This window comes from Phocoena sinus, chromosome 1, assembly GCF_008692025.1.
Source record: "Phocoena sinus isolate mPhoSin1 chromosome 1, mPhoSin1.pri, whole genome shotgun sequence".
NCBI lineage: Eukaryota > Metazoa > Chordata > Mammalia > Artiodactyla > Phocoenidae > Phocoena > Phocoena sinus.
The window spans coordinates 53,326,325-53,338,622 of record NC_045763.1 but is presented as its reverse complement, the minus strand read 5'-3'; the positions used below and the strand labels follow the sequence as shown (position 1 = coordinate 53,338,622).

General features: G+C 37.5%; 1 protein-coding gene across 6 annotated transcripts in view; it reads right to left on the bottom strand.

Moving 5' to 3' along the window:
• Positions 1-12,298, bottom strand: part of PATJ (PATJ crumbs cell polarity complex component) — a 352,815-nt gene that overhangs the window by 208,372 nt on the left and 132,145 nt on the right. For all 6 annotated transcript variants that reach the window (XM_032644105.1, XM_032644108.1, XM_032644106.1 and 3 more), the window contains 2 exons: positions 7,702-7,773; positions 6,263-6,440 (listed from right to left, as the gene is read on the bottom strand). In XM_032644105.1, coding sequence (XP_032499996.1) covers positions 6,263-6,440; positions 7,702-7,773 — 250 coding nt within the window. The remainder of the gene's footprint in view (positions 1-6,262; positions 6,441-7,701; positions 7,774-12,298) is intronic.

Here is a 12,298-nt window from a genome sequence, read left to right as displayed (position 1 = left end):
CAAAGACCCAAAACTTACAGGAAGCAGCAAAAGCAGTTCTAACAGGGAAGTTTACAGCAATACAATCCCACCTCAAGAAACAAGAAACATCTCAAATAAACAACCTAACCTTACACCTAAAGCATTTTGAGAAAGAAGAACAAAAAACCCATAGTTAGCAGAAGGAAAGAAATCATAAAAATCAGATCAGAAATAAATGAAAAAGAAATGAAGGAAATGATAGCAAAGATCAATAAAAGTAAAAGCTGGTTCTTTGAGAAGATAAACAAAATTGAAATACCATTAGCCAGACTCATCAAGAAAAAAAGGGAGAAGACTCGCATCAATAGAATTAGAACTGAAAAAGAAGAAGTAACAACTGACTGCAGAAATACAAAGGATCATGAGCAATTACTACAAGCAACTATATGCTTATTGGACAACCAAGAAGAAATGCACAAATTCTTAGGAAAGCACAACCTTCTGAGACTGGAAGGAAGAAATAGAAAATATAAGCAGAGCAATCACAAGCACTGAAATTGAAACTGGGATTAAAAATCTTCCAACAAACAAAAGCCCAGGACCAGATGGCTTCACAGGTGAATTCTATCAAACATTTAGAGAAGAACTAACACCTATACTTCTGAAACTCTTCCAAAATATAACAGAGGAAGGAAAACTCGCAAACTGAACCTACGAGGCCACCATCACCCTGATTCCAAAACCAGACAAAGACGTCACAAAACAAGAAAACTATAAGCCAGTATCACTGATGAACATAGATGCAAAAATCCTCAACAGAATACTGGCAAATGGAATCCAACAGCACATTAAAAGGATCATACACCATGAGCAAGTGGGGTTTATCCCAGGAATGCAAGGATTCTTCAATATATGAAAATCAATCAATGTGATACACCATATTAACAAATTGAAGGAGAAAAACCATATGATCATCTCAATAGATGCAGAAAAAGCTTTTGACAAAATTCAACGCCCATTTATGATAAAAGCCCTCTAGAAAGTAGGCATAGAGGGAACTTACCTCAACATAATAAAGGCCATATATGTGAAACCTACAGCCAACATCATTCTCAATGGTGAAAAACTGAAACCATTTCCATTAAGATCACGAACAAGACAAGGTTGCCCACTCTCTCCAGTTATGCAAAATAGATTTGGAAGTTTTAAGCACAGCAATCAGAGAAGAAAAGAAATAAAAGTAATCCAAACTGGAAAAGAAGTAAAACTGTCACTGTTTGCAGATGACATGATACTATACATAGAGAATCCTAAAGACTCTACCAGAAAACTACTAGAGCTAACCAATGAATTTGGTAAAGTAGCAGGATACAAAATTAATGCACAGAAATCTCTCACATTCCTATACACTAATGATGAAAAATCTTAAAGAGAAACTAGGGAAACACTCCCATTAACTAGTGCAACAGAAAGAATAAAATACTTAGGAATAAATCTACCTAAGGAGACAAAAGACCTGTATGCAGAAAACTATAAGACACTGATGAAAGAAATTAAAGATGATACAGACAGATGGAGAGATATACCATGTTCTTGGATTGGAAGAATCAACATTGTGAAAATGACTATACTACCCAAAGCAATTTACAGATTCAATGCAATCCCTATCAAACTACCAATGTAATTTTCCCAAAACTAGAACAAAAAATTTCACAATTTGTATCAAAACACAAAAGACCCCGAATAGCCAAAGCAATCTTGAGAAAGAAAAATGGAGCTGGAGGAATCAGGCTTCCTGAGTTCAGACTACACTACAAAGCTACAGTAATCAAGACAGCATTGTACTGGCACAAAAACAGAAATATAGATCAATGGAACACGATAGAGAGCCCAGAGAAAAACCCATGCACATATGGTCACTTTATCTTTGATAAAGGAGTCAAGAATATACAATGGAGAAAAGACAGCCTCTTCAATAAGTGGTGCTGGGAAAATTCGACAGTTACATGTAAAAGAATGAAATTAGAACACTCCTTAACACCATATACAAAAATAAACTCAAAATGGATTAAAGACCTAAATCTAAGGCCAGACACTATAAAACTCTTAGAGGAAAACATAGGCAGAACACTCTGACATAAATCACAGCAAGATCCTTTTTGACCCACCTCCTAGAGGAGTGGAAGTAAATATAAAAGTAAACAAATAGGACCTAATGAAACTTAAAAGCTTTTGCACAGCAAAGGAAACCATAAACAAGACCAAAACACAACCCTCAGAATGAGAGAAAATATTTGCGAATGGAGCCACTGACAAAGGATTAGTCTCCAAAATATACAAGCAGCTCATGCAGCTCAATATCAAATAAACAAACAACCCAATCCAAAAATGGGCAGAAGACCTAAATAGACATTTCTCCAAAGAAGATATAGATTGCAAAGAAACACATGAAAGGATGCTCAACATTACTAATCATTAGAGAAATGCAATTCAAAACTACAATGAAGTATCACCTCACACTGGTCAGAATGGCCATCATCAAAAAATCTACAAACAATAAATGCTGGAGAGTGTGTGGAGAAAACAGAAACCTCTTGCACTGTTGGTGGGAATGTAAATTGATATAGCCACTATGGAGAACAGTATGGAGGTTCTTTAAAAAACTAAAAATAGGGCTTCCCTGGTGGCGCAGTGGTTAAGGATCAACCTGCAATGCAGGAGACACGGGTTTGAGACCTGTTCTGGGAAGATCCCACATGCCGCGGAGCAACTAAGCCCATGTGCCACAACTAATGAGCCTGCGATCTAGAGCCCGTACCCACTACTGAGCCCGTGTGCCACAACTACTGAAGCCTGTGTGCCACAGAGTCTGTGCTCTGCAACAAGAGAAGCCACTGCAATGACACACCTGCACACTGCAATGAAGAGCAGACCCCTCTCACTGCAACTAGAGAAAGCTCACGTGCAGCAACAAAGAGCCAACCCAGCCAAAAATAAATAAAATTAATTAATTTAAAAATAAAAAGTATAGGGCTTCCCTGGTGGCGCACTGGTTGAGAGTCCGCCTGCCAATGCAGGGGACACGGGTTCGTGCCCCGGTCTGGGAAGATCCCATATGCCGCAGAGCGGCTAGGCCCGTGAGCCATGGTCACTAAGCCTGCGCGCCCGGAGCCTGTGCTCTGCAACGGGAAAGGCCACAACAGTGAGAGGCCCGCGTACCGCAAAAAAAAATTTTTTTAAATAAATAAAAAATAAAAAGTATAACTACCATATGACCCAGCAATCCCACTACTGGGCATATACCCTGAGCAAACCATACGTCAAAAAGGGTCATGTACCACTATGTTCATTGCAGCACTATTTACAATAGCCAGAACATGGAAGCAACCTAAGTGTCCATCGAGAGATGAATGGATAAAGAAGATGTGGCATATATATACAATGGAATATTACTCAGCCATAAAAAGAATAGAAATTGAGTTATTTGTAGTGAGGTGGATGGACCTAGAGACTGTCATACAGAGTGAAGTAAGTCAGAAAGAGAAAAACAAATACTGTATGCTAACACATATATATGGAATCTAAAAAAACAGACAAACAATGGTTCTGAAGAATTTAGGGGCAGGACAGGAATAAAGATACGGACATATAGAATGGACTTCAGGACACAAGGAGGGGGAAAGGTAAGCTGGGATGAAGTGAGAGAGTAGCATGGACATATATACACTACCAAATGTAAAATAGGTTGCTAGTGGGAAGCAGCCGCATAGCACAGGGAGATCAGCTCGGTGCTTGTGACCACCTAGAGGGGTGAGATAGGGATGGTGGGAGGGATACACAAGAGGGAGGAGATATGGGGATATATGTATATATATAGCTGATTCACTTTGTCATACAGCAGAAACTAGCACACCATTGTAAAGCAATTATACTCCAATAAAGATGTTAAAAATAAATAAATTTTTTAAAAGCGATGAACTATTGATAGACACAAGAAATTGAATGAACTTCAATGAAATTACGCTGAGTGAAGAAAACCAATGTCAAAAAGATACAGGGCTTCCCTGGTGGCGCAGTGGTTGAGAGTCCGCCTGCCGATGCAGGGGACGTGGGTTCATGCCCCAGTCCGGGAAGATCCCACATGCTGAGGAGCAGCTGGGCCCGTGAGCCATGGCCGCTGAGCCTGCGCGTCTGGAGCCTGTGCTCCGCAACGGGAGAGGCCACAACAGTGAGAGGCCCGCGTTCCGCAAAAAAAAAAAAAAGATACAAAATGCATAATTCCATTTATGTAACAATTTGTAAAATAACATAAGTATAATTATGGAGAAACAGAATAGTGGTGGCCAGAGGCTAGGGATGGGGGTGGAGGGGATGGGAGAGGAGTGGCTATAAAGGGGTCAGACAAGGGAGTCTTGTGGTGATGATTCAATTGAGTTTCTCGATTGCTGTGTGGGTTATGTAAGGCTACACATGTGATAAAACTGTAGAGCTATAATCACACACACACAAATGGTACATGTATAACTCGTGAAATCTTAATAAGGTCTACGAATTGTGCCAATATCAGTATTTTGATTTTGCTATTGAACTACAGTTGTATAAGATGTTAACACTGGGTGAGGCTGAGGGAAGGATAAGCGGGACTTCCTTGTACATTTGTTTGCAACGTCCTATGAACCTACAACTATTTCAAAATATAAAGAAAAATATATAATTTTAAATATGTCTTTTGTATTTTGTTCTAAGTTCAAATGTATCAGTAATCAAAATAAAAAATAAATGATTCTTATTTATTAGATGAAGATTATCAATTTAGATTTTTAAAAGGCAGTATCCAGTTATTATTTGCTTAAAATACAACTAAAACAAAATCACAAATAAGGGTGAAAAAGAAGGAAAAAAAAAAAAACAATGTACCATGCAAATGCTAAGTAAAAGAAACCACACCTGCCCCAAAAGCCAGAATAATCCTTTTCAAAAATGTACGCGTTCAGAATTCTCTAATGGACTCTCATCCGTTCAGAGTAGACAACCTTCTAATCTCTACATGATGTGGCTTCCCATTACCTCTCAGACCTTTTCTCTTTCACCCTCTCTCTTGTTCACTCTACCTATATTAGCAGCGCTGGATTTCTTTCTGTTCCTTTAACACATCCAGGCAAGCTCCCACCTCAGAGCTTTCACACTTCAGTTCACTCTGTCTGGAGCCCTCTTCCTCCATGTGTCCATATTGCTCAGTCTCTCATTTCTTATATTTGTCCCAATATCATCTTCCATAACAAATCTATTCATTGCAACTACTGCCATCACTTAGCAAGGACACATCATTCCTTATCCTCCTCCCTGTTATTTTTCTCCATAGTTACTTATAACAATCTAACATTCTATATATTACTTATTTTGTGCATTGTCTATCTACCCCGCTGTCATATAAACGCCATAAGGGAAGGGATTTTTGGTCATTTGCTTCATTGCCATATCCCTAGTATGTTTAAAAATTTTTTTTAAATTTCACAAACATAAATATAACCTCAAGTTTGTATACACAGAGTAGTTTTATGCAATTCTTTGATTTAATCCTCACAATGATTCTATGGATTTTGAAATCTCATTTCCATTTTATTTGGAAACTGAAAATAAAATACGTTTCATAATTTGTCCAAGAACAAGGAAAAAACAAACAGGACAATCTAGACTTTAACCCATGATCTCCAGAGCTCTTTTCATTCTTTCAGAGCTAAAACACCACAGCTGATGTTTAGCATCATAAAGCATGAATCACCAAGCAGATTCTGGGATTTGAAATATTCAGTATGATGTCATCCAATAAACCTAATGCAAAGAAATGTATCAGATTCAGACCTCTTAGTGCCTTGATGTGCCCTTAAAACTCCACTCTGCAAAGCCAGCCACGTATAAGGGATGGATTCACCTCTCCCCCAGTACAGTCTTCCACTTTCAGGGTCAACTCTGGGAGGACAGCACGGCTATCCCACTGACATATACAATTCAGAGTTTGTTAAAGACTGTGGGAGAAGCATGATGTCCACCATCTGCCTCATTCTGTCAAATTGTGTTTTTTCAGTCAGCTGAGGCTTTTTGTTTTATCATTTTATATGCTATCAGCTCAGCTTTAGAATCTCATTAAATTGTGCAAACATGCAAACTAAAGCATCTGAATAAAATACACCAATTGTACGCACATATACCCCAACACATAAAGGAAGGACTTCCGGTTAAATGATCATTTTACTGTCTTACAGTACATTTCAAACAAAAACAAAATTTTAACACTATTTACCTCAAGTATTTTATCTCCAGTTTTAAGAGCATTTGTTTTTCCTGCTGGACTGTCTTCCAAAACTTGTTTGATAAATATACCTTTAAGCTCCTCTCCATTCTTCAGGCGTTTTATAACAGTTTGTCCACCAACAATACTAATACCAAGAGATACATCTGGTTCTCTAAAAATCTCAACACTGTAAAAACAAGAAAACAAAATTCACTCATGAAGAAGGTAATCTATTATACTGTCACTGTGTTTTATGTGTACCGTATCCTTGTGACTCATATTCTATATATTTTCACAAATGTTATAGAAGTTATGCCTAGCTCCAAAATTATAAGGTTCTATCAATAATTCATGGCATATGTGAAAGTGTAAATTCTGAAAAAGATTTCCAAAACAACAAATACAACTCTTAATATTGAGAGATTTAGCAAGGACTTAATGTTCTCATCTCCCACCACCATATATTTTCTGTGATGAGTCCCTTTCATCTATATCATAACATTAGCAAAGAATGAATTAAGGAAATAACTAATGGGTGGGAAAAAAAAATCAAGAAAGTTACATGTATCATTTTGGCAAAAAGCAGAAACCTTCAGAAAAAAATAAACTTGCCACTGACAGGCTTATTGCCCATACTGCTTTTCCCAGTCACCCGTTTTAACCTGTGGTTCTCTACGTGGAGGACAGATTTAATAGTTCCAAAGGCTGGAAAGGTTTTCTCTTCTTCCTACATCCACATCATTTTCATAAAGTATAGAATAAAACTTGCCCCTCAAAATATTATGAATTTTGTTCAAACTGCACAGACATGGCCAATAATTAATTCCAAAAAGTAACTCAGAAAACAGCTCCTAAGAGTTTTTAAGACAAAACTCAAAAGTGCAAGAAAAGAACAATTTGGGTGGCATGGTGGAATTCATAATGCATGAAGATAGAGACAGCAGCTAAAGGAAGACTTTTATAACCTTAATAAAGTGCAGCCCTGGTGACTACCTAAAACCATGAGAGTATCCAAGGGAGCATGGGCCCAACACACTCTGTTAGTGCAAACGAGACATAAACTTGGACTAACACAAGAGGAGGAGGGTGATATGTGATAGAAGCCTTAACTATTGTTGTTTGAAAAAAAGAGCTTCTTTACTGCATTCAAGGCAGGCCTACCTGCTTTGCTTAGTGATACAGTGAGAAAGTATACTTAATCCAACACAGATGGACATTTGTAAGTTGCTTTCTCTGAAAGAGTACGACAAAGATTTTCCTAATATTGGTTTCAGTCATTTTGCTGGCTAAAAATCTCTAGATAAGACAAAATGAAACTAAAATTTAGGCCAGCGTACGTGTGAACTATGGCAATCATTAGAGAATGACTGAATGACACTATGAAGTTAAAGAAAAGAGCAACTAATTGCATTGTCCTATTGAGAAAGCCAATAATGTCATCAACATACATTCTTGGTGGTCCCCAGTGGCTGAAGTTTGGAGTTTCTTCTCCTTCACCTTCTTCTCTCTCAGGTAGTTCACTGAGGAGAAAGAAAGGAAAAAACACACACACATATAACTTACAACACACTTCTTATTATTAAAGGTTCTTGAAAAGTTTTACATTACACAATCTATATGTAGTTAAATTGTTCATAATTTCTAAGCTTTAAAAATATTTACATCAGGGCTTCCCTGGTGGCGCAGTGGTTGGGAGTCCGCCTGCCAATGCAGGGGACACGGGTTCGTGCCCTGGTCCAGTAATATCCCTCATGCCGCGGAGCGGCTGGGCCCGTGAGCCATGGCCGCTGAGCCTGCGCATCCGGAGCCTGTGCTCCGCGACGGGAGAGGCCACAGCAGTGAGAGGCCCGCGTACCGTAAAAAAAAAAAAATTTACATCAATAATTAACTATCCATACAAAGATATATTGCTTTAGCATTCAACTTAACAAATATCTACCCAGCACCAGAAAATCATTGATTATAAACACTTTTATTGGTGACACTCTAGATGTTATTTTCTAAAAATCTGTGTTTGAATTTGTATGATTTCACATTTGTTTCTATAACAGCATTTAAATATTATAAAATATATTTTTTAAAATTTGGTGTGATTGACCAGCTAACAGTCTAGTATAAACTTACACAAACTGCTGAAATGATTAAACAGTCAGTAAACATGATCGTTCTTTCTAGATTTTTCTGTCTCTCTAACCCTAAATAATTTCCCTGTCATCTGTATTCCATAAATACTTTGTGTAGTTACACAGCACTTTTCAGTTTACAGAGATTTCTTAAACAATGAGATTCTCCCACCTACCACCACCATACTTTCACCCATCAAGTTATGTTAATATGGAACTGCCTAGCGGGATACTGTAAAATGCTGAATTACAGAGTAGTTATAAAAGTAATGTTATCTAATAGGGTAGAGACACTACCATCTATTATCTGGAAGAGAAGTCAGGATTTCTAAGCTCCAGTCTAACCTGTACCACAAAATAGGTGTGTGCCTTTGGACCACCAAATGAAATGACTTATGTGATACTGTCAGTTGTATTACTCTACGCAAAAATGTAGGGACTACCTCTTCCATTTCATTTTCACAAAAACCCTGTGAAGTAAGCACAACAGGTCATATTACTATATTTTCCCCATGAGGCTCAGAGAAGGCTCAGATGTACTACACAATCTCTCCACGGTATCCAAATCTTTCTTTCAGCATGAAGTTTCAATGCACCATTCTCCTCTGAGCTCTCAAATAAGTCCTATAAAAAGTATAAAACTCCAGCTACTTGCCACTCTACAACTTTCTAGGATATAATGGTTTAAGGCTGTGTGAAAAGGAGAAAGTGCAAAAATTTGGACAATCTAAAAATCAGTTAAGGAATTGAGATCATTAGGGATCACTGACATCTCACCCACTGCAGACAGCCCTCTTGCCTTAGCCAGTCTATTTTTTTATGATTAAAAGCATCATAGAATTCAAGGAAAAACAACTTGGCAGATACTTGCCAGTTACTTATCTAATGTCTTCTCTCCCCATCTTCCTTACCCAACAACATAACCCCCCTTTATTCCAGGTGGCACTATGCCCAGCTTTAAAAAAATAAATTTTCTGGACTTCCCTTTAGCTAATGGTAACTGTGTGCCATAGCTCTGATCAGCAACAAGGAAGCAAAAGTCCCCAGATGAGATTTCCAGGAAAACTCACTAAATGGAGGGAGAATCAGCTGACAGGAGCCTTTTGCTCTATGCTCTTCCCCTTCTTCTTGCCTAGAAGGCAGAGGTGATTATTGGTGGTTAAGTATCCATCTTAAAATCATGAAGAAACCATGAGGACTAAAGCAATACATTGACGACAGCAGAGCAGAAAGAAGATGTCTAAGACCCTGACAGGACTTCTTCAGGACTTTTTTACATGAAAAAAACTAAGCCCTAGTTGAGTTAAGCCACACCATAAGTGTGTGTGGGGAGATGGGGGCAGGGGATTCAGTTTATAAGCTGCTAAATGCCATCGCTAAATGATACACACATGATTCCACCAATTTAAGTGAAGTCTTCACTTTATCATATCACATTATTATTCTTGGCACGTATGCATATATGTTCATTGGATAATTGTAATCGTAGCATAAACTTTCATATTTTGATTATCTTATAATAGTAACAAGGATTAAATGAGATATGACTGGCATTTAACTGAGGCTCAACCAATATGTATTTCCTTAACAATTTTTTCACTTGAATTTAAATCAAAATTTTCCCCAAGATTATCATAATCTTCATCATTTCTTATTTAATAGCATCTTAATAGTCCATGGTATTGATGTAATTTGTCTGCTATCCCAAAATATAATGCACTTAGATTATGTCTTGTTTATATGGAATATAGACATTAATGCAAGGAATATCTTCATGCTCTGCTGTATTTTAATATTCTCCTTTAAGTAGATATTAATTGAAGTAAGATTGAAATCTAAAAACCAAACCAACACTGAAACCTTCCTCCTCTCCATTTTCTACTTTCCTGTACCATAATTGTGACAGGTGTGATAATATGAAATAAATATTTGGTCCTTGTCCCTGGTTCCTGCCACAGAGCTTCTAAAACCCTTGGAGTTTTCCAAACGATAGGGGTGACAGGAGCATTTTTTGTTATTCATAACAAGCCCCTCTCAACCGTACCTGAGTTGATGTTAATAAGGTGTCTCTAGGTAGGACTACAGACAGTTTCAGGATGGGGGTTGATTGCCAGAGAAGCAGTTGTGTGATTAGAGTTAGAACTTTCAGCCCTACCCCCACCTCTGGGAAGGGGAAAGGGGCTAGAGATGGAGCTCAGTCACCAATGGCCAATGATGTAATCAATCATGCCTGCATAATGGAGCCACCATAAACCACCCCCCACCCCACCACCCCAGCCCCTCCAAACAACAGGGTTGAGAGAGCCTGCAGGTTGGAGGACACATTAAAGTGCTGGGAGGGTGATGTGACCCAAGAGAGCATGGAAGCTCTTGCATCCCACATACCCCCTTCCCTGGCTTATGCATCTCTTCTACTTGGCTATTCCAGAGTTGCACCCTTTGTAATAAACCAGTAATAGTGAAGTACTTTCCTGAGTTCTGTGAGCCATCCTAGCAAATTATCAAACCTTAGGAAGGTGTTATGGGAACCCTCAATTTATAGCCAGTTGGTCAGAAGTAGAGTTGGCAACCTGGAATTTGTGACTGGCATCTGAAGTTGGGGCAGTCTTACGGGACTGAGCCCTTCACCTGTGGGGACTGCACTAACTCCAGGTAGCTATGTCAGAATTGAAATGAATTTTAGGGTACACAGTGTCCAGAGAATCAGAGAATTGGTTGTTGGGTGGAGGAAAAAACTCACACATTTGGTGTCAACAGTTTGTGAGCAAAAAGAGTTCATGATAGGTATTAAGAAAAATAAAGTAAGTATTTTTATTATGGCACATGTATAATATCATTATAAGAATTAAATTCTTAAATTTAAAATTACCTAAAATAGAATGGAAACCAAGCCTTAACATTAGTATGGGCTATATGCTTTTCTATTAAAAAAATTAAATAAAAAATATTCTAAACTGCTGGCTTTCACATACAATATTAAGCAAAGGGGGAAAATTTTCGTATAAAATCTGGACAATTTTAGTTTTCTTTAAGAAAATGTACGACAAAAGGATTTATTCTGTTAGAAGAGACTTTTTCTAAGCATATTATCCTTTTTCAGGAAATTGATAAACACATATTTTGTTTACATTATTTCATACCTAAAGAGGGATAAAACTTTCAAAATCATAGTGTGATTAGTTTTAGAAATACAGTCACAGGAGACAAGCAACTATACAAAATAATGTAGTCACTTTACACTGATAAATGCATATACCTTTCAACCCAAAGTAAAATTTAACTGAGAAAGTAAAATACTTTTACTGCACATATTAAGGTGTAAATTCGCACAAATGTACTTGAATCTTTCACAAGAGAATTCTAACCTCTAATTTTATAATTTGCACTTTGATTAGACATGGTCAATAGCTCAATCAGTTAGAATCTCAAATCTTAAAACAACTGAATTTTGCATTTAACCAGAGTTTTATAACCACTTTTTCCCTAAAGGAATTAACCATCTAATAGAAACAATGCTTTTTATTTTTAGTTCAGTCCTTTATAACAAATGCCCAAAGTTATAATTCATTACAGATTTGGGAGGAAAGATGGAGTGCCCCATTAATGAACAAGTGGATATTAATAGTAAGACTTCATCATAATATACAATGTCTTTGAGAATAAAATTTTCAACATCATACAAAAATCAGATGAATCTAGATGGCCAAGGTGACCTTTCCTTTATTTTTCCACAAATGATAATATTTTATTGTAGAAAAAGCATCCCAAATATAGGATTTCGTAAACACTGGTAGGTGAACAAGTGCAACTTTAAAAGTAAATACAGGGTAGAGGCAAAATCTACAAGCATTTTGCCTTTATGAGAAAATGTACTGTTCTCCTGCAGAGGCGATCCCACCCAGAGCACGAATGTGGCTCCATC